Source organism: Heptranchias perlo, chromosome 7 (assembly GCF_035084215.1).
Source record: "Heptranchias perlo isolate sHepPer1 chromosome 7, sHepPer1.hap1, whole genome shotgun sequence".
Lineage (NCBI taxonomy): Eukaryota > Metazoa > Chordata > Chondrichthyes > Hexanchiformes > Hexanchidae > Heptranchias > Heptranchias perlo.
Window position 1 is genome coordinate 53,693,888 of NC_090331.1, and position 22,526 is coordinate 53,716,413.

Here is a 22,526-nt window from a genome sequence, read left to right on the forward strand (position 1 = left end):
GGGTTGTTTGTATATTCGGTGGCCTTGTCGGTAACACCTCTCTGTCTGCACACTGTGATTGCCTTGGCAACGGGCAGTTGGAAAGACTATCTGTAATCACCAGGTATTGTTCTGTGATTTATAAATGCGAAGGGTTCGAGGATTTCATTTCCACAACATTCACCTGAGGAAGGAGGAAGCCTCCGAAAGCTTGTCCTTTTAGGTGGTGAAGGTCGTGGATTTGGGAGGTGTTGTCAAAGAAGCCTTGGCGAGTAGCTGCAGTGCATCCTGTAGATAGGCACTGCAGCCACAGTATGCTGATGGTGGAGGGAGTGGATGTTTAATCCAGTGGATGGCGTAGAGACCTTTCCCAGTGCTGACACTATCTGAACTCCTGCCTCAGCCAACAGCAGAGTTCTTTTGACACTGATCAGTACACAATGTGGTCAAATTTTGAATCCACTAGTGCCTGCTGTTGGCGTTGCCCCAGCAGTAAAGTTGGAGCCCAGTTAGCTCCCCTGTTAACTTTTTAAATCCTGGCTGTGGTGTTCCCAGGTGGTCCATACTGCAGATCGAATAGGCCAGCCCTAGCAGCCCAAACAGAGTATGTCAAAAATTACAAGATCTGTTTGGAGCACAGGACTCATTTTGTTCCACCTCTCCAACCATGGCTGCCTCTGGCCTAGGTGAGGATGTGGGGGAAGTAAGTAACTCTGGCTCCTGGTTTGTCCAAATTGACTAGAAGAGGTGATAAGCAGATTGAGACCTATAGACAGAACATCTGTGGAGTTGGTGCCACAAATTTTCATGTTCAAGATTCTTCATGTTCCATTGGAAATCATCCTCGCCACCATTTGCTGACAAGGAAATCCTTCCACTTTTTTAGCTACCTCTCCAATCTGGCAGCAGAGTGGGTAGGAAATGCCAATTTGGGCATGTGCAGGTCGGAAACAGGAATCACATTTCAGTAGACTATAGGTGAAGAGGAGCAACATTTGAAGCAGACAGATCCAGGGATGAGGGAACTAACTTAAAAAGCTATGGGCTACAGGGGATTCAGAGACCCAGGAGGCAGATCTCAATAGTTAAGAGTGGGAGAAAAGGAGGGAATAGTTAAGTCCATTTTATTTTCAAAATTCTAATTAACCCTTCAGGAGTATTTGATGATTTTTCACATCTCAAAGTAGAATATTACCCTAGAAAAGGTATTGTGTCACGGCAAAGGATATTGAATGTAATCTTGTGATTGATCTCTCTGCTGTAGGGGAGACAGAGAATGATCATTATGTATGTAAAATGTAGAAAGATACCAGAGTCAGGACTTAGCTTTAACTTTGATGGCAGCAGTCCAACACAGAACAATGGACACAGTAGATTTTTACCCTAAATTTACAGTGAAAACAATAATAGTTTAAAAAATGTTCTCAGACATGTGTGCAATATTAGGATAAGTAATTTGCAACGGACAATATCCTGTGGCAAGTGTGCAACAATGTTACATAAAAAAGTACCAGAGATAATGAAAATGCCAGCTTCTGAGTGAATCAAAGTGATAACAAATCATTTGCCTCATCATTATTCTTATTAGAAACTTGTCAGAAAAGATTAAAAGCATCATGGGGACGGAACTGATCTTGGGCCGAAGCTCAAAACGGGCGGTAGTGAATCGGCAGCTCGATTTACAGGCCGCCAATTTTTCTTTTCCATCAAAATAATTGTCTCTTCCATTTTCTTGATACTTATGCACCGTACCAGGATTTTAAAAATATGTTAAGCAATGATCATTAATACCAATTCTGCAACTTTAAATTAAATATAGCGCTTTTGAAAAGATGTAAATTGGTACAGTATATTCCTAAAATGGAGTAGTCATATGCACATTTTATTCAGACTGAACTTTCTAGTTCACATTAACCTCAAAACTCAGCCTATAAGTGCTCCTTCATGCAGGTATTTGTGACCTGCTATTTGGTATTTTTCATTGCTAAGCACATGCTTTATATAAATAAACAGTAACTACTAAAGTTAATGAGTACAAAAGATAATCCTATAACTAATAGTCACTAGTTTTTATCTTTTTAAGTCTTATGGTTTACAATCTACAACAGGTAGCTTGGAAAACGCAATTCAGATCTTTATTTAAATTCAATTTGATAACATAACTTCAAGAATAATTGATTAAAGCCAAAGTGCCTATTTTTATTAGAAGACGTCAATTATACATCGAGCACCCAACTGATATTGCTACTGTATATATTGTGAAATGAAATAGGTTAAAGAAATATTCTTGCAAAATACATGTATTTATTCTGGTCCATAATATTGTAAACAAGTTAGCATGTTTTACATTAAAGCAGTCAAAAAATGCAAAGGAGAAATTATTTTTTAATTTCTAGATGCTGTAAGCATCACATAAACGAAATGCCAGAGAGCCAGCATTTCTACATCTGAAAATGACTGAAGCTGATAGAGGCAAATTCAACATCACTGTAGCAATAGTCTGCAGTTAAAGCATGCAAGGTGGTCTCAAGAGTAGGATGGCTTTCCAAGAGTTTTAAACAGCCAGGTCCGTTTCACCTTGGTATAGGTGGAATTGGTGGAAGGGGTGGAGCACCTCGTTCTCTTCGGCCTGGATCTGTTACAGTAAAAGATTATAGTTAATGCAGGATTTCTAGAATTATAAGTATAACTTTTCGGGCCAAGTGGAATATTAAAGTTTTAGAGATACGGATGGAGGAGAACTCAACCACAGAATGGTCATAAAATTAATAATTGCACAATTCCAGAAAAGGATTGTTCTCATTGATTTGGGTATTACTTTTTTTCTATATCTAAAACAGAATTATAAATTAGTTGAAGAATCAAAAAATAAATCCTCTGTCCCAATAATCTTTCCTGCCTTCCCAAGCAATGAAAGCTTGAGTAATAAAAACTTTGAATGAGAGGAATTCCCTTGAATTACCAACAAAATATACAATTCAGCTTGTTTTTTTTTTAAAAACCCAAATGTCACACTTTTGTCTGTAATTTTTGTAATATTTTAAATACTGAAATGTATTTGCACCTTTCCTTTTTTTAAAAACTTTTTGCCAATTTTCTGCCCTCTTCTTCTGAAAGTAGGCTATGGTTTCAGAAACACAGGCTGTCTTCTGGTACCTCACCCAAGTGGCCATTATTCACAAGTGACTGAGTGTTTGCAAACTATTTTACCGTGGGGGTAACCACAAGTGAGCCTATTCTGTCCTCAGGGAATTGAACCAGGAAGTAGGGCTAAGCTATTAATTGGATAAACACAATTTCTAGTTGTTGGATATCTACTGAATTATTCTATAAAATCCCTGTGGGAAAAGGAGGAACTATGCAATACATTTCCTGGCTAATATTAAATCACAAATTAAAAAATTATGAACTTTTTAAATGAAAGGAGATTTTTCAGTTCCTAATATGTTTCAAACTTCATAAATGGGATTTGAAAAGTTCCTCTGCTACTCACCTCTGCTCTCTGCCTTGCTCTGTTTACTAGGATAAGTTTTTTGGAAGTTTACATATGGTTCCGGTGGTGGAAAATCAGAGATGGAATGGAAAGAAAATCTGCCTTCCCACTCATCTGTGGTCAGAGAAAAGTCAAATTATTAATTTTACAATACATGGACATAATATCTACATTTATATGGGAGTCAAATTTTAACATTTTAAAATGTACATATTGCAATATTTGTAACTTAAAATGTGTAAATAATAATGAATTCCATAATTGATCCTGGACTTCATGAAATGTCTCCAGCAATAAAGAGCACTGCCACATAATGTAGCAGTTCCACACATCGGTATGGGTATGGTCTGGGCTCTCAGCTGCAATTTCCTGTACAGCTGGTTCTCTACCTTAGCCTGCCATTAGGAGAGACGCAACACAGAATTGAGGGTTGGAACATGAACAATGGGAACAAATTGAATCAATTGAATTTCCCTCACATCTCAGTCAGTAGTCTGACTACTGCCGCCAATTTAAACTTCACACCTCATTTAAGTGCTACCGCTCAATAATCTTGCACTGTATACATTTTGAAAAAATGGGAGGGCGAGGGATAGTATTTACCTTCACACATTGACTGTGAGGTCTCCTGAAAGCCATTCCTCATTGACGTTGGCGGGGGAGATGGGACAACAGGACTTCCTCGGTCAGGAGGAAGTGGGGGTCTGAAGCCACTCCTCGGGGGGTCTGAACCCATTCTACTTGGGGGCTGTGGGACAGGTGGTGCTTTCGGGCTACTACCATTTCTGCCAACTGGAGGTGGTGGTGGAAGAGGTCCTGTTATGAGAAGTTCAGAAAATGATTAGCTTGCAGTCCCATACATACAGTCATTCCCAAGTCAAAGTTTTCTGAGAAATTGAATACAGTGTGTACATCAATGACTGGAATTTAGATCTACATTCTATTTTGATCACCATAAAATTATCCATATTTATGCTTCCACAATATTTTTTAAACTAGGGATTATTGCAGGATGTCTTAAAAATCATTTTCAAAAAAAAACTTTAGGCTAAATCAAATTAGATTACATTTGATCAGAAACATGTCACCGTTGAGAAGATTTTCTAAAACTGTGCTATTTTCCCATCTCTTGTTTATAACAGTCCCCCAATTTTTGGTGTATATCATGTTACAATGCAGGCTTTGATTGTTCTCGAGTTTTGTGAAAAGGCTACTCTTGTACACTCTAAAAAAAAAAAATCACAATATTAAATTGAGAGAAAGAAAGGACTTTCATTGATATAGCATTTTCTACATCCCCATGATGCCCCAAAATGTTCACAGCCAATGAAATACTTTGTAGTCATTGTTGTCATGGAAGCAAATGCACCAGCTAATTTGTGCACAGCATGGTCCCACAGACAGCAGAGATAAATGATCAGTTAATCTGTTGTTGAAAGTGTTGAGATGTTGATTGAAGGCTAACTGCTGTATAAACAAAAGAACTCCTCTGCTTTTCTTTGAATACTGCTAAAGGAACTTTTATGTCCATCTAAATGCCTTGATTTAATGTCTCGTCCGAAAGATGGTAGCACTCCCTAAATATTGCACTGAAGTGTCATCCTAGATTATAAGCTCAAGTCACTGGAGGGGGATTTGAACCCACAACCTTCTGATTTAGGGGAGAGAGTGCTACCACTAGGCCAAGATGACACAATGAAGCTTAGTGCCATGTTATTGATTTCTCAGACATAAGCAACAGCCTATCAATTTTTGTTAAGTTCCTTTATCAACCCATATTTCCTAATTAGACCTTTGCAATTTGAGCTTTTCAGAGCATATTGACTGTTTTCCTCTCATTTTGAAATCAGACATTCTTTTTCTGATTCAGCTCAGACATTTTTTTTGGTATAAATGAAAAGGTGCAAAAGAACAACCAAGAGTATGAATTTTGCACAATTTTTTTTAAACAACCTGTCTGGAGGAAGAAAAGAGAAACAGAAACCAGTTATCTCCCTCGGTCCTCCCTCTCCTCCTCTACTTCCCTCCCACCAATTCCCTTTCTCTCTTCCCCAAACCGCTGTTCCCATTCCTCCTTTCCCCGTCCCCTTCACTCTATCCTCATTTCTGCACCCATTTCCTACCACTCTTTGCATTTACACTGCTCAGTGTGGAGATTGCAGGAAGGAAAAGGAAGTAGGTCAAGGCTACTTCAGCAGCACAGATCACAGTTTGGGGCCATGCCTGCAGTATAATGAGCAGAAGGTAACAAGTTATGCCATCAGAACTCTGGAAGAGGAAGAAATCAATGATGGAGCACAAAGAATAAGATACAAGGCTCTGAGATGCCATGATTAACACAGACCGCAACCAATCAGCAGAAACCTTAGCTCTTAACCTCAGTTTTACAATGGGGAGAAAAAAAACCGAAAGAAAAAAGCACAATGTTTGATGAACATACCCGATCTGCTAGGGGGGTCTCTTACAGGAGGTGGAGGTCTTTCACTGGGAGGAAGAGGACCACTTCGAATTGGCCCAGGTGATGCTGATGAAGAAGTGCTGTGGAGGGACAAATTCCGTTGAGGAAGCCTTGGAATTTCAACATCTGGAGCAGTACTTGGGTGAATGGGAGGTGGTCCTGGCCGATTAGGTGGTGGGGGGGGAGGAGCTTGGAAAGAGGGAGTTGGCCTAGGTGTTTGAGGAACAGGTGGTTTTTGATGTTGTGGTGGTGGAAGTGGAGGGCCATCCCTATTAATTGAGGGTCTGTGTGTCATAGGAGGTGGTGGAGGCCTATCATCCGTCATCCTATTAGGAGCAGGAGGCAGTGGAGGTCTGTTTGAACCGATAATTGAAGGAGTTGATGGTGGAGGCCTGTCTTCAGCAACCCTGCCTGGGGTGGGAGACAGGAAAGGTCTATTTGCACTAGTAGGTGGAGGAGTTGGAGTAAATTGACGAGAAGACCCTTGACTGCGATTCGGTAGAGAAGGTCCTGTGTTTGGCAATCGATTTCCTGGAAAAGGTGGAGGACCCCTGTTTTGCGGATTTGATGCTGATGGTCGTGGTGCATTTGGTAAAGGTGGTGGTCCTGCATCAGGCTTTGAACCTATATCTGGCCTTGAAAATTTTGGTTGACTTGGTGGAGGGAATTTATTTCTTGGTAACTCAGGGTTATTACTCCTTGGAGAAGGAGATGACCCAGGCAACCTTGATGGAGCATTGCTTGTTGTAAAGGGTCTGGGACCAGCTGATCTTCCACCAGGAGGCAAATTTGGTGGTCTGCTTCCTCCAGAATCTGTGGATGGAAATGTAATAAATTTATGATTTACAGGAAATATACAATTAAAAGCTTAGCACAGCTACTACCTTTATTTGCTAACAATTACATATATTAAAACAGCAACATTAGCTTTCCTTTATAGCTTTGTTCTGCAGCAATTCATTTGCTTGAATAGTAGACTGGCATATACAATATATTTACTTCTTAGTGTGCTCAGATCGATCAGACTTATCCTTTTATTTTACACATTTTTGTCTTTTTCTCCTTAAGCTACTTGAAATCCATTTTCACAGGCAATGTGCAAACTGCAGACTAACAATACAATTAGGGTTTAAATTACACCGATCAAAGACAATTACCTATTTTATCAGTACAGCAATGTCAAATTATAAAATGATGGAAGGACAACATATAAAACTCACCCCTAGTACTTTTCCTGATAAGATAGTTTTGCTATAACAAATGTGAACAATTAAGTAGGCAACCAGATTTCTGTAGGCTCTGATATGATGCAGCTCCTTTAAAATTTATCATTGCCTTCAAAGACTGAAAATACTTCATCCACCAGTGATTCTAGTCTTTACTGACTGACATACAGAGAAACTCAACACACTCATAATTTGCATTTCTAATCCATAGTAAAGACTAGTACCATCACTGCTAAACACAATGGCCCTGAAAATACGCAGGGGAGGTGGTAGGTGCATCCAGGTTTAAGTACTAGGTCCTCCAGCACCAACTCCAAAGTCGATGGGATCTGGGGAGGCCTTTTAATTATCATGCTAATAGCAGGTGCCTCCTCTACTAAGGAAGATTCTGGGGTGCCTGATATTGGCATAAGTCTGGAAAGTCGGGTGGAGGTGGCAGAGCAGGGAAGGGAGGAGGCCGGTCCCCCCCCTCTCAAAACATGATGAGGGTGCCCCAAGTGGCCCTGTGTACTGCGGCTGCATTGATTTTTTTTGTAAGTCAGGGGTCCACACCCCAATCGCAGCCTGGCTTCTGAAGTGGGCCCCATAACCACTGATAGCCAGGGAGATATAACTGATCTGACCAGGCATATCTGCATTGACCATATGCTGGGTCTCTCTGAAGGACATTGGAACATCTGATGGAGGGAGTCACAGTCCTGCACCCCCCACTCCATAACAATGGCCATGCTTTGGGCAGACAGTGGGTCTGCCCCATCAGACCGTGGGTCTGCCCCATCAGACCATTCAGCAAATGCCAGCACAAGGCAGGGGCCCGGCATAGTCAAGTCTCAGCCTAGCTTCCAGCCATTTCAGCAAATTCCTATTGATGTTATGGCAGGAGTATGGCAGAATGGCTGGGATTTTTGGGCCCCATATTTCTTCCATCTATGAAGTCATAGTTACACCAAGTCTACAGCACAGAAACAGGCCCAATCGATCCAACTGGTCAATGCCGGCATTTATGCTCCACACGAGCCTCCTCCCTCCCTACTTCATCTAACTCCATCAGCATACCCTTCTATTCCTTTCTCCCTCATGTGCTTATCTAGCTTCCCCTTAAATGCATCTATGCTATTTGCCTCAACTACTCCTTGTGGTAGCAAGTTCCACATTCTTACCACTCTTTGGGTAAAGACGTTTCTCCTGAATTCCCTATTGGATTTATTAGTCACTATTTTATATTTATGACCCCTAGTTTTGGACTGCCCCACAAGTGGAAACATTTTCTCTATGTCTACCCTATCATTATCTTAAAGACCTCTATCAGGTCACCCATGAGCCTTCTCTTTTCTGAGAAAAGAGGCCCAGCCTGCTCCGCCTTTCCTGATAAGTATATCCTCAGTTCTGGTATCATCCTTGTACATCTTTTTTGCATCTTCTCCAATGCCTCTATATCCTTTTTATAATAGAGACCAGAACTGTGGACAGTGCATGGTGTACACCTTGGGGGTAATTTTAACCGCCCCCCCAGGAAGAGCTGGGGGGGGGGGGGGGGGGGGGGAAGGGGTGGTGGGGGGATAGCGAGAGAGATGGGTTAAAAATAAAAAAAACAGAATCCCAACCCCAACTTCCGGTTTTATTGGAGGCAGGCGACTAACCTGCTCCCTGGAGGCGGGTCCCATCCTTAAAATATTATAAAGGGGCTGCCTGCCTCGAATTTAACCTATGTTTCCCATTTAACACCTGGGTGCCGGGTTTTCCGGGCCTGAGGAAACCCGGCAGCCGAATGCAGCCGACAACAGCTGAATGGAACAGGCAAGTGCTTTTGGGCCAGGAGGAGCATGAGTGCTTCTCCAACACACCAAGCTAACCTGCTTCCAAACCCCCCACCCTGGACCCCGGACTCCGGATGGCCGAACCTCGGCCCCCTCCCAAAATTGGACTCCACCACCGATCTCCACCTCCCCCCACCGTGATGTCCTCCACGGCCCACGAGTCCTCCCTCCCTTCGATCCCCGGCTGCAGCCTGCTACCGCAGGCCTTCCTGCCAGACAGACAGCCAGTCTCTCAATCTGTGCGGGCAGGAAACTGATTTGAAAAATTTAAAAGACGTCCTGACGTCAAAATTGTCAGGATGTCCTGGAAACCCGTACCTCCAGGTTTCCCATCTGCAAATCCTACCCCCCTGCTCTCTTCCCACCTTGGAGTTTTATCGGGGCTCGTATTATCATTAGATATGCTTCTTTGAAATAACTTTGACGATACCAACTCCTCTGTATTTCTTTGCAAACAAAAAATGCACTTTTCTTTCATCAATATCAGTCAATCAGCTATACTTCCTTCTATAAACCGCAAAGCAATAAACACAAAAATGTAATTAAAAACACACCGTTGCTTTCACCGACCATACCAGTCAACAAAATCAGCTAACTCCATTAAGGAAACTGCATTGTCTTAAAATAGTAAACATGCAAAAATAAAAATTAGGTAATATGGAAATTATTAGGCAATATTAAAATTAATTATAACCTACCTGAACCCTCTCGGTTTCCTGCAGACCTAAGCTTTGGCATTCCCCCTGAAAATAATCCACCTAAACCAGCAGGTCCACCACCACCACCACCACCACCGCCGCCACCACCACCACCGCCGCCGCCGCCACCGCCGCCACCTCCAGGTCCTTTAGGTGCTGTTTAAAACAAGAGAAGTACAATTGATATATTACTTGTTAAAGAATTGATAAACCATCCCCATAATCAAATACAGTAATCTGCTTGGGAGACACAGTAACATTGCACACAAAATATCTGCATCTTAGGGTATATTTTATGAGGTGAAGTTCCTAGCTTTGGAGCCTCATTTGCCAAGATTGGAGAATCAGGTATGGAGGCCGATGTATTTGGTTTGCGAGATTCCCAATTTTCTGGTCATTGAAATTGGAAAAATTATCCTCATGTAATTAATGTATTCTCATGTCAGTATGCCAGAATTACATTCCTATTCCAAAGAAAAATATCTTCAGTGGAAGTTGAATGGGTCTTTTCCCTTCCTCCACTCAGTTTGGCTACAAAAAAATTTTGGTCATAAAACAAAAAGGCCTTTTTGAATCTTGGTGTCTGTGTTACAAAAGAGTAGAAAAAAAGAATTTTAAATAGCAAATGGCAGCAAAGTGCGAATCTTAAATTGTGTCTGTGGAAGTGTTTTTAACAGTGTGTAAATTTATTATATATTGCATGTAAATTCAAATAGGAGGTACAGACTTTGAATGATATCTCCACTAGTGCAGTATAATTTCCTAATGTAACAAAACATTAGTGCCTTCACATAATTATCAGTTAAATTAGAACAATAAGCTTATTCTTATTTTTTCAAACTTACCATTAACTATTGGTGCACTCCTATCATTGGTAACAGTCTGCTTCAGCTTTTTTGTCTTGCATATGTCTGACAAAAGAGCATTTCTTCCTGACTGTTCAGTTCTGTTTAGTGCAGGTTTTTCTGTATTTGCCTAATTTTTGCAAGTGGATGGAAGAAAAGAAAAGGTACAACTGTTACTCACTTGATGAGCATCTTTCCGTGGGATTTTAAAGTGTTACTAGCACTAATTCAACAAATTTTTTGGTTCAGGAAAGCAGTTCAAGCTGCTGAGCAATTAGATCTGACCCCCACGGTGGCTGTTCACTCAAAATACTTGTTATGTTGCAATTTGTACCATGAGAAACAGTTTCCATGTTTAATTAATATGGACTTGAAATACTTCCTTGCTAATTTCTCAGTCCCATTGCGTTGCTAATGGGAAGTTAGAGGAAATAATGTGTTAGAAAGAAATGGAGATGTCGTGGTGTTGGTGAGTGGGGGGCGTGATAGTTATGTGATTATTTGGAAGGTGGTGCATGGGAGTGGGGAAATGAGGCATAATGTGGGGTAATGAGTAGTATGGAGAGAGTAATGAACTGTTAATGGGGGAAAGAACAATAGTTTGGCAGCCTTTGTCCCAGCCTCTTGTCTCTATTTACAGCCAAAAAAGGATTAAAGACTTTCCAGTACAATGGTTCTGAGGAGTTTGTGGATTGCCAAAATGGATTTTAAAAATTCTTTATTTAAAATGTATAGGGAAACATCAAAACTAGATCATTGGTATCTTAATTACCTATTGTCCCAGACTTCTTTTTAAAACTTGTCTGAATACATGCTTTAAAAACCCAACATTAAAAATAACTTTTTCCTTTCTGTGGAAAAATGGTCAAAACATCCTGAAAACATAACAGTAATCATGGTAGGTGGTGTGGGGTAGTGAAGAAGTGAGCAATTGCAGAGGGAGTAGTTAATAAGTGGGGGTAGGTTAATAAGTGAGTATAGGTGTAATGAGGACTTGGAGTGTGGGTGGTGAGTGGTTGGCAGAAGGAAGATGAGGGGAAGTGAAGTCTGGGTAGTGGGTATTTGGGGTCAAGTAATTTGTGGGTATCAGTGGAAAGAAATAGGTTTGGAGGTAGGTAGTGGTCAGAAAGTGGGCATGTGAGGTAGCAGTGAGTATCTGTGGAGTAGTGGGGCCAATTGTGGAGATAAAGTGTAGCGCTGTAGTTTGGAATAAACATAAATGGGAAGTAGCAGACTTAGAACAAGGAATGAATACAGAGAAGTGCAGAGAGAACAGGTGACATGTGGAAATTGGGCACCTCAGATGGAGCAGATAGCCCAATGTTATTTGACCAGACCCCATTTACTTAATGAATTTGCAGGTGTTGCGCTTTGCTTGAGGGCTGATTCAACTTGGTGAGCTGCTGTTCAATTTATTTGGGGTACGTTTATTTATTTAATTTCTTTTGCAGCTGGATGCTGTTTGCGAAGCTTGTTTCCATCTGTTATGTTCCAATTTACTTAATTTATTAATATTTATTTGGTTTGTTTATCATGCAGCCAACAGGACCTGCCAACAAATCAGGCAGCAGGTGGGGATCCCCAAGAACAGTTGAGTGTGTAGGTGGCCACTGAGGCACTGGAGCTCAAGAGTGGGGCCTATCTACAGTGCGGGCACCAGTGGGATTTCCTTGAGGCTGGGAAGGAATTTTTAAAAAGTGGGTAGCAGGCCAGATAGCAAAGTTGTTTTGGCCAAGCGGGGCCTAAAGAGTGTGTTTGGCCAGAGAAGTGGGGCCTGAGGTCCCGTCACAGTGGCTATCCTTAGATTAGGAAACATTAAAGGCTGCAGCTGTGGAGAAGGGGCTCTGCAGGCTCCACAGCATCACCTGGTGGTGTAAATGAGATTATTACAATTCCTATTAGAGCACCACTTGCTGATGTTAAAGGAAAACATGCATTGTAGGTAAACGTAATAGGCAAGTGTGGGCATTTTAGCATTGGAATTCTGATTGGAGATGTTTACATTGCAGTTTTCAACGATATATTATGGATGTTCTATTATATATTAAAAGCCTTGCATATAGAGTGCATTTTCTGTAAATGCTACACTGGGAGAAGAGGTGACAGGACACAGACTTTGGAGAGGATAAAAGGGAGAAGGAAAAGAAAAGAACCAAGATGGGAAGGGAGTTACTGTGGGCTGCAGGTCTCATTTTCCCTACACCTACTATCAGAAAAAGCGATTTACAGCCCTTGGTGGCATCCATTCGACCACATCTTGCAATACACTGTTATCACCTCAAAGGAAAGAGAAAAAGGGATAGGCAGAAGCAAAAAGAGACAGAAAAGGAGAAAAAAGTAGAAGAGATGAGAGACAGACCCAATACCCACCACAGCCTTTGACCTCCTCACCTCCATTCCCCTCACTTTCTATCCACCCTAATGCCTCTCACCCCAGCACCATCTTCCCTCCGCCGCACACAATCATCCTTTCCTCCTCATCTAACCCACTTAACCCGAACAGTAATATCAGACATTACATTAGTTGTGATTTTCATGTGACAAAAATCATGAAACTGGAAGAGTCACAAATAGGAAGTGTGCAATAGACACATTATATATACACATACACACACACACATCTACATATATACACACATATAATTATGGTCCTCTTATCTATATCTCCATGTATGCACCACCACTGAAGAAGCAGCTTTGTCCTCACCATTCTCTCTTTCATCAACTCCCCCTCCTTTTCATTCGCGCTTTATTCCACCAATTTCTTTAGTATTCACTCACCACCAACTTTCTTGTTGCTTTATCCGCTAACCTTGCACCATTTCCCATCACTCAACCCGAACGCCTGCTTTACTATCTACTCATCTCTATCCACTTGTTCCCACTCACTAACTATCCAATTCCTTCCCCACTAAAACTTTATAGTCACCTACTACTCAATCCAAACTCCCCAAGTTTGCCCTTCCACCTATCACATAGCTAACTTCATCTTCATATTATAAATCTCAACATGATCCATCTCCATTTAAAACAAATGGTCCAGCCCAGAGGGTGGTAGGGGTCTGGAACTTACTGCCCGAGAGGGTGGTAGAGGCAGAAACCCTCAACTCATTTAAAAAATACCTGGATGTGCACCTGAAGAGCCGTGTCCTGCAGGGCTGTGGACTAAATGCGGGAAAGTGGGATTAGGCTGGATGGCTCTCAGCTGGCGCGGACACGATGGGCCGAATGGCCTCCTTCCCTGCCGTAAATTTTCTATGATTCTCTGAAATTGTGCACCAACCCCTATGCCCAATTTCCTGCCTCATGTCACACCAATTATTAGACCAATGTAAACACAACCATCCCCCAACAGACCACATTTTATATATAAATATATATATGCACACACTTTGACATTTCATAAAGATGCTTCTTGCCCTCATTTTTTAAAAACTGTATATTCTAGCAAAAGCATTTTCAAGATAGTGCTCAGTCACCTCTGGAGACAGTTCACATGAAATAATGAGTTATAAAGGGCCCTCTGGTGTCATAAGGGTCGCTGTTCTAAATATTAAATTGTATCACTGACAATGAATTACCAAGTGCCCCTATCATAAGCTATTTCATTTCTGATGTAGGAAGTGAAGCTATATAAATTGGAAGAGTTATTTGCACAAGAACTTGTACCAATAAAACCTTTGTAACTAGTTTCACTAATACTTAAATAAAACCTAAGTTATAATTCACATGAAAAGTTATCAGAATATATACTTGTAGTTGTCTTGCATAATTATTCTGTATAAGCAATGATTACCACAAAGATCTGTGCCACAGTTCTGCTACAGGAAGTGGTAAAAAAAAACAGGAAGAAAGTAACAGCGAAACTCGCCGGATATCGTTACAAGAATAAATGCAGTTTGATTGTTGGATCATATGTAGTTAATTGTTAGAGGCACCATTGGAAGAAATTTACAATGAATTCAAGTTCATTACTGGTCCAAAGGTGATCGTTCATCTCCCTTCCTCCCATTCACCTAGAACATTCCCTCATCATGGCTCAAACATGGATAATGTCTTGTCTACTTGCAGATAGATAATGTGGAATTCAGAATGTGGAACTCGCTACCACATGGGGTGGTTGAGGCGAATAGCACTGAAGCATTTAAGGGGAAGCTAGATAAGTAGATGAGGGAGAAAAGAATAGGATGTATTGATAGAGTGAGGGTGAGATGATGCAAGGTGGGAGGTGGCTCCTGTGGAGCGAACACTGGCATAGACCTGTTGGGCCGTATGGTCTGTTTCTGTATTGTAAAATTCAAAGTAATTCTATGTAAGATATAGATGTATAATTGGAAGAGGTTAATAAAGGTGTAAATTTGAAAATTATTTCAACACTTCATCATCATACAGCATTATAGCAGATATTTATATCTAATACATTAAATTAATTTAATATATTAAATTTGTGATGCATATCTCACATTCCTTATTTTGGGTATCAGCATTCAATGAGAGTCACACCGGCAGCTGCACATTTCTACCACTAGATGGAGCCTCAAGCAGACCCCCACACCATCACTAATGCAGCCTGAGGGAAATTAATTTTGTCCTGATTTTCCATAGGTAAAGGGAGTGCCACTAGCTGTGGATTACACTAAAGTTAATACTATAATTGGTTTGTCAAAGCTGTAGTATCAAAACTGTTGACAGATCAACAACTCCCATAAAGTATTCAAACCCAATGCTTCTCACACTTCAACCTACAAACAACAAATATCCAATTAAGACAATAAACAAACACATCGGAAAAGAATATTGTAAAAAAACACTATGTACAAGAATAAAAGAGGAAAGGCCTACCTCGCATTGGAGAGCTCCGACAAGAAAATTTTAAAAACCAACCATCATTGGACCCTTGAAATCCATTTACTCGTAGTAAGTGACCAAGTATCTTTTTATAAAGGCTAAAAATAATTTGGGAAAAAAAACCTTGCACAAAGCACCAGAACAATGGTATAAATAAAAGACTCAGTGGGGGTTCTGCTGGATATGATATTTATACAATGTGGTTACCCAATTTTGATTTCAAATGGGACCACACTCCATATCCTCCAATTTTTAAAAATTGGATGAGTAGAGTTTGTTTCCAAGTGGGGTGGATGGGGACGATCTGATGAATACATTGCAAAATAGTGAATAGTACTTAAGATTTGGAAAATAAGAAAAGGTCACTTTAGGACTGGTTACTTAGAAAATCTGAATTGTATAAATATTTACCATGCAGCATTAAGACAAAAAGCATTCAGTGGTTTAACAAAGGGAAACATTTCTTTGCAGAAGTTATCCAATTAAGCATATTTCTCAGCTAATCACTGTTTCAGTATAGATGGACAAACTGGGCTTGGTTCAGATATTCAGTTCTATTCTAACTAAATTAAACCAAATATATTTAACCCAGCAACAGAACTGAACTGACATCCCCGGGATGGAAGCACATCCTCAACTGACATCTGCTCTCTGTATTCTTAAAATAATTTGTCAACCTTGGCTAGGTGCATCATCAAGCAGAGATATTCAAGAGTTATTGGATATGCATCACTTGTGACAAGAAGGATCACCTATTTTACAGGTCTCCATAGTGCATTCTCCATTTACTCTACTGACATTTGTCCAGGCTAGTGATCAGTCATAATGCCAACAGGCTTGTAAAACTAAGGTCTAGTGAAAAGGAGGAATTAAAGAAAATTAGTATTAGTAAAAAAAGTGCTGGAGAAATTAATGGGACTGAAAGCTGATGAATCCCCAGGGCCTGATAATCTGCATCCCAGAGTACTAAAAGAGGTAGCCATGGAAATAGTGGATGCATTGAGACCATAAGACCATAAGAGATAGGAGCAGGAGTTGTCCATTCGGCCCCTCGAGCCTGCTCCGCCATTTAATGAGATCATGGCTGATCTGATTTTTATCTCAACTCCACTTTCCCACCCTTTCCCCATATCCTTTGACTCCCTTGCTGATCAAAAATTTGTCCAACTCAGCCTTGAATGTATTCAATGACTCAGCCTCCACAGCTTCTTGGGGTAAAGAATTCCAAAGATTCACGGGAGAAGAAATTCCTCCTCATTTCCGTCTTAAACGGGCGACCCCTTATTCTGAGACTGTGCCCCCTAGTTTTAGATTCCCCCATGAGGGGTAACATCCTCTCAGCATCTAATTGGTTGTCATCTTCCAAAATTCTATAGATTATGGAACAGTTCCTGCAGATTGGAGGATGGCAAATGTAACCCCACTATTTAAAAAAGGGAGAGAGAAAACAGGGAACTACAGACCGGTTAGCCTAAGTAGGGAAAACGCTAGAGTCTATTATAAAGGATGTGATAGCAGGACACTTGGAAAATATCAACGGGATTAGACAAAGTCAACATGGATTTATGAAAGGGAAATCGTGTTTGACAAACCTACTGGAGTTTTTTGAGGACATAACTGGTAGAATACATGAGAGAGAACCAGTGGATGTGGTGTATTTGGATTTTCAGAAGGCCTTTGATAAATTCCCACATAGGAGGTTAGAGTGCAAAATTAAAGCACATGGTATTGGGGGTAATATACTGGCATAGATTGAAAATTGGTTAACAGGTAGGAAACAGAGAGTAGGAATAAATGGGTCTTTTTTGGAGTGGCAGGCAGTGACTAGTGGGGTACCGCAGGGATCAGTGCTTGGGCCCCAGCTATTCACAATATATATCAATGATTTGGATGAGGGAACCAAATGTAATATTTCCAAGTTTGCTGACAACATAAAACTAGGTGGGATCGTGAGTTGTGAGGAGGATACAAAGAGGCTTCAAGGTGATTTAGACAAGTTGAGTGAGTGGGCAAATACATGGCAGATGCAGTATAATGTGGATAAATGTGAGGTTATCCACTTTGGAAGGAAAAACAGAGAGGCAGAGTACTATTTTAAATGGTGATAGACTGGAAAATGTTGATGTACAAAGGGACCTGGGTATCCTTGTACACCAGTCACTGAAAGCAAACATGCAGGTGCAGCAAGCAGTTAGGCAGGCAAATGGTATGTTGGCCTTCATTGCAAGAGGATTTGAGTACAGGAGCAAAGGATGTCTTACTGCAGTTATACAGGGCCTTGGTGAGACCACACCTGGAGTATTGTGTGCAGTTTTGGTCTCCTTACCGATGAAAGGATATACTTGCCATAGAGGGAGTGCAGCGAAGGTTCACCAGACTGATCCCTGGGATGGCAGGACTGTCGTTTGAGGAGAGATTGGGTTGACTCGGCCTGTATTCACTCAAGTTTAGAAGAATGAGAGGGGATCTCGTTGAAACGTATAAAATCCAGACAGAGCTGGACAGACTGGATGGAGGGAGGATGTTTCCCCTGGCTGAGGGGGGGTCTAGAATGAGGGGTCATAGTCTCAGGATACAGGATAGGACATTTAGGACTGAGATGAGGAGAAATTTCTTCACTCAGAGGGTGTTGAACCTGTGGATTTCTTACCACAGAAGGCTGTGGAGGCCAAGTCACTGAATATATTTAAGAAGGAGATAGATAGATTTCTAGATACAAAAGGCATGAAGGGGTATGGGGAGAGAGTGGGAATATGGTATTGAGATAGAGGATCAGCCATGATCATATTGAATGGCGGAGCAGGCTCGAAGGGCTGAATGGCCTACTCCTGTTCCTATTTTCTATGTTTCTATAACTTCTTTTATGCAGCCAAGCAGAGGCAATCAACAAATGACAACACTAGCATCATTAATTTGCTTCATTTCAAGAAGGAGCCTTCCGGATTCAAAAGGCGCAGCTATGAAATACATATTTATTCCATTTTCCTCTTTCACAAACTGCTCTGCTGTTAAAGAAGGTGGTAACTGTAGGTGTAAGTGCTACAGTGCTTATTCATAGGTGTACTTGTTAAAGTGTGCTTTAACATGCACAGCTCCTCTAATGGCTCAATTGGTAAAAGCATGTAACTGAGCAATACACACCAGAAGGCCCCAGGTACAAATCCCAGTTTGAGCAGGTTCAGCTCATCTCAGTTGGGATGGTACAACTATCTTGAGCAAAGGCTCCTCTGATCATAGAATCATAGAAAGTTATGGCACAGAAGGAGGCCATTCAACCCATCGTGTCCATGCCAGCTGAAAAAGAGCTATCCAGCTTAATCCCACTTTCCAGCACTTGGTCCGTGGTCCTGTAGGTTACAGCACTTCAAGTGCACATCCAAGTACTTTTTAAATGAGTTGAGGGTTTCTGCCTCTACCACCCTTTCAGGCAGAGAGTCCCAGACCCCCACCACCCTCTGGGTGAAAACATTTCTCCTCAGCTCCCCTCTAATCCTTCTACCAATTACTTTAAATCTATACCCCCCGGTCACTGACCCCTCTGCTAAGGGAAATAGGTCCTTCCTATCCACTCTATCTAGTCCCGTCATAATTTTATATACCTCAATTAAATCTCCCCTCAACCTCCTTTCTTCTAAAGAAAACCAACCCAGCCTATCCAATCTTTTCTCATAGCTAAAATTCTCCAGCCCCAGCAACATCCTCGTAAATCTCCTCTGTACCCTCTCTAGTGCAATCTCATCTTTCCTGTAATGTGGTGACCAGAACTGTACGCAGTACTCAAGCTGAAGCCTAACCAATGTTCTATACAGTTGTCTTAGTGAGATAATCCAGGAAGGAACTGAACCATAAACCCATGGGATTAAAGGAACAGTGGCAGCGTGGATACAAAGCTGGCTAGGGGAAAGAAAGCAGAGAGTAGTGGTGAACAGTTGTTTTTCAAACTGGAGGGAAGTCTACAGTGTGTTCCCCAGGGGGCAGTATTAGGACCACTGCTCTTTTTGATATATATTAATAGCCTGGACTTGGGTATAGAGGGTATAACCTCAAAGCTTGCAAGTGACACGAAACTCGGAAATGTAGTAAATAATGTGGAGGACAATAACAGACTGGTGAAGTGGGCAGACACATGGCAGATGAAATTTAATGCAGAGAAGTGTGAAGTGATTCATTTTGGTAGGAAGAATGAGGAGAGGCAATATAAACTAAATTGTACAATTTTAAAGGGGGTGCAGGAACAGAGACACCTGGGGCTGCACATACACAAATCTTTGAAGGTGGCAGGACAAGTTGAGAAGGCGGTTCAAAAAGCATATGGGATCCTGGGCTTTATTAATAGAGGCATAGAGTACAAAAGCAAGGAAGTTATGTTGAACCCTTATAAAACACTGGTTAGGCCTCAGCTTGAGTATTATATTCAATTCTGGGCACCACACTTTAGGAAGGATGTCAAGGCCTTAGGAGAGGGTGCAGAAGAGATTTACTAGAATGGTACCAGGGATGAGGGACTTCAGTTATGTGGAAAGACTGGAGAAGTTGGGGTTGTTCTCCTTAGAACAGAGAAGGTTAAGAGGAGATTTGATAGAGGTGTTCAAAATCATGAAGGGTTTTGATAGAGTAAATAAGGAGAAACTGTTTTCAGTGGCAGGAGGGTCGGTAACCAGAGGACACAGATTTAAGGTGATTGGCAAAAGAGCCAGAGGCGACATGAGGAAACTTTTTTTTAAAAAACGCAGCGAGTTGTAATGATCTGGAATGCACTGCCTGAAAGGATGGTGGAAGCAGATTCAATAGTAACTTTCAAAACGGAATTAGATAAATACTTGAAGGGAAAAAATTTACAGGGCTACGGGGAAAGAACAGGGGAATGGGACTTGGATAGCTCTTTCAAAGAGCCGGTATAGGCACGATGGGCTGAATGGCCTCCTCCTGCGCTGTACCTACTATGATATAAAGACTAGGAAAGTCCCAGTCTGCATCAGCTGATTGCAGCTAAAGTGCTAGAAGTGAAACTACAATTGGTCTCGGCAGTCCCCGGTGAGGGGATTGGGGTGGGGTGGAGAAACAATTGGTCAGTATTCACATGACTAACCAGTTTGGTGACAATCACTGTTTAGTCTCAGGCATGAATAATGGGCACTTGAGTAAAGTACCAGAGGGTATCTGGTGTCTGTGAAATTCTCCGCCAGCAGGGAAACATCTTCAGGACAGTATTATGTATGCTGCAAATCACAGTTTCATTAAATAAAAACATTTTGGGGCAGATTTTAATTGGAACTAATTTCCAGCCTGGCAGAGGCAGCAGGAGGCTACGGCGACTTTAATCGTGGGGCCAATTCCCAAACAGAACACGTGAAGAGGGCACAGAGCAGCTGTGCTGGCAGGCGAAGATCAGGCAGGGAGGGGGTTTCAGGAGGGTCACACAGGAGTGGGGGAGCGGGGAGACTGCAACTTGCCTTGTAGGGGCTTGCTCCTCCTGGCCCCACAACGGAAAGTTTTAGACTTACCTGAAGGTCCTCTTCTGTTGATGCGATAGGACACCAATTTGCATAAGTTTATGAGGCTTCAACCTGATTTAGGCAGAAGCCTCAGCCACCTGCATACCCTGCAAGTTAATATTGGAAATGTTCTCAAGATGGTAGCAAGTAACCTGCTCATTTTTAATTGTCCATCCGCCCACCCCTCTTTCACCGAACACAACAAGGTAGATAGATGGGAGTGAAACAAACAGGAGGAAGGAGATGCATTCATTTAAATTCACATTCGCACCCAAAGATGGCATTGCATCACTACATACTCAGATCTTTTCAATATATAGACAGGTACAGTAGTGTAGTAACATAGAAGTGGTCATTTCATGTCCTACCATAGCAAGTTGTGAAAATGAATTTGATAACGTAGTAATTTGTGAGCTGGGACCAGAAAAATAACCACGAAACCCGACTGCTTCGCTAATGTCCTTCAGGGAAGAGATCCTGCCACCCCTATCCAGTCTGGCCCACGTGATTCCAATAATGCACTACGTAGTTCACAAGAACATAAGAAATAGGAGCAGGAGTAGGCCACACGGCCCCTCGAGCCTGCTCCACCTTTCAATAAGATCATGGCTAACCTTCGACCTCAACTCCACTTTCCCACCCTCCGATCCCCTTATCCCTTGATTCCCCTAGAGTCCAAAAATCTATCGATCTCAGCCTTGAATACAGTCAACAACTCAGCATCCACAACCCTCAGGGGTAGAGAATTGCAAAGATTCATAACCCGCTGAATGAAGGAATTCCTCCTCATCTCAGTCCTAAATGGCCGATCTGTTATCCTGAGACTATGCCCCCTAGTTTTAGGTGCTCCAGCCAGGGGAAAAAAAACCTCTCAGCATCTACCTCTCATTCTTCTAAACTCCAGAGAGTATAGGCCCATTCTACTCAATCTCTCCTTATAGGCTAACCCTCTCATCCCAGGAATCAACCTAGTGAACCTTTGTTGCACCCCCTCTAAGGCAAGTATATCCCTCCTTAGATAAGGAGACCAAAACTGTACACAGTACTCCTGGTGTGATCTCACCAAAGCCCTGTACAATTGGAGCAAGACTTCCTTACTCTTTTACTCCAACCCCCGTGCAATAAAGGCCAACATTCCATTTGCTTTCCTAATTGCTTGCTGTACCTGCATGCTAACTTCATGTTTTTTGTATGAGGACACCCAAATCTCTCTGACCACCAACATTTAATAGTTTCTCACCATTTAAAAAATATTCTGTTCTTCTACTCTTCCTACCAAAGTGAATAACTTCACATTTCCCCACATTATACACCATCTGCCATCTTCTTGCCCACTCACTTAACCTGTCTATATCCCTTTGCAGCCTCTGTGTCCTCCTCACAGTTTACTTTCCCACCTAGCTTTGTATCATCAGCAAACTTGGATATATTACACTCAGTCCCTTCATCAAAGTCATTAATAAAGATTGTAAATAGCTGTGGCCCAAGCACTAATCCTTGCAGCATCCCACTAGTTACAGCCTGCCAACCTGAGAATGACCCGTTTATCCCTGCTCTCTGTTTTCTGTCTGTTAGCCAATTCTCTATACATGCTAATATATTACACAAGATCAGGGCTCATGGGGTTGGGGGTAACAACCTTTTATGTGGCACCTTATCGAATGCCT

General features: G+C 41.7%; 1 protein-coding gene across 2 annotated transcripts in view; it reads right to left on the reverse strand.

Moving 5' to 3' along the window:
- Positions 1–2,157: 2,157 nt before the first annotated feature.
- The window catches only part of LOC137323723 (WAS/WASL-interacting protein family member 1-like), an 84,076-nt gene continuing 63,707 nt past the window's right edge, over positions 2,158–22,526 (reverse strand). For both annotated transcript variants that reach the window (XM_067987578.1, XM_067987579.1), the window contains 6 exons: positions 10,517–10,646; positions 9,672–9,827; positions 5,913–6,743; positions 4,076–4,288; positions 3,473–3,586; positions 2,158–2,614 (listed from right to left, as the gene is read on the reverse strand). In XM_067987578.1, the coding sequence (XP_067843679.1) occupies positions 2,553–2,614; positions 3,473–3,586; positions 4,076–4,288; positions 5,913–6,743; positions 9,672–9,827; positions 10,517–10,646 (1,506 nt within the window). In that variant the 3' untranslated portion in view covers positions 2,158–2,552. The remainder of the gene's footprint in view (positions 2,615–3,472; positions 3,587–4,075; positions 4,289–5,912; positions 6,744–9,671; positions 9,828–10,516; positions 10,647–22,526) is intronic.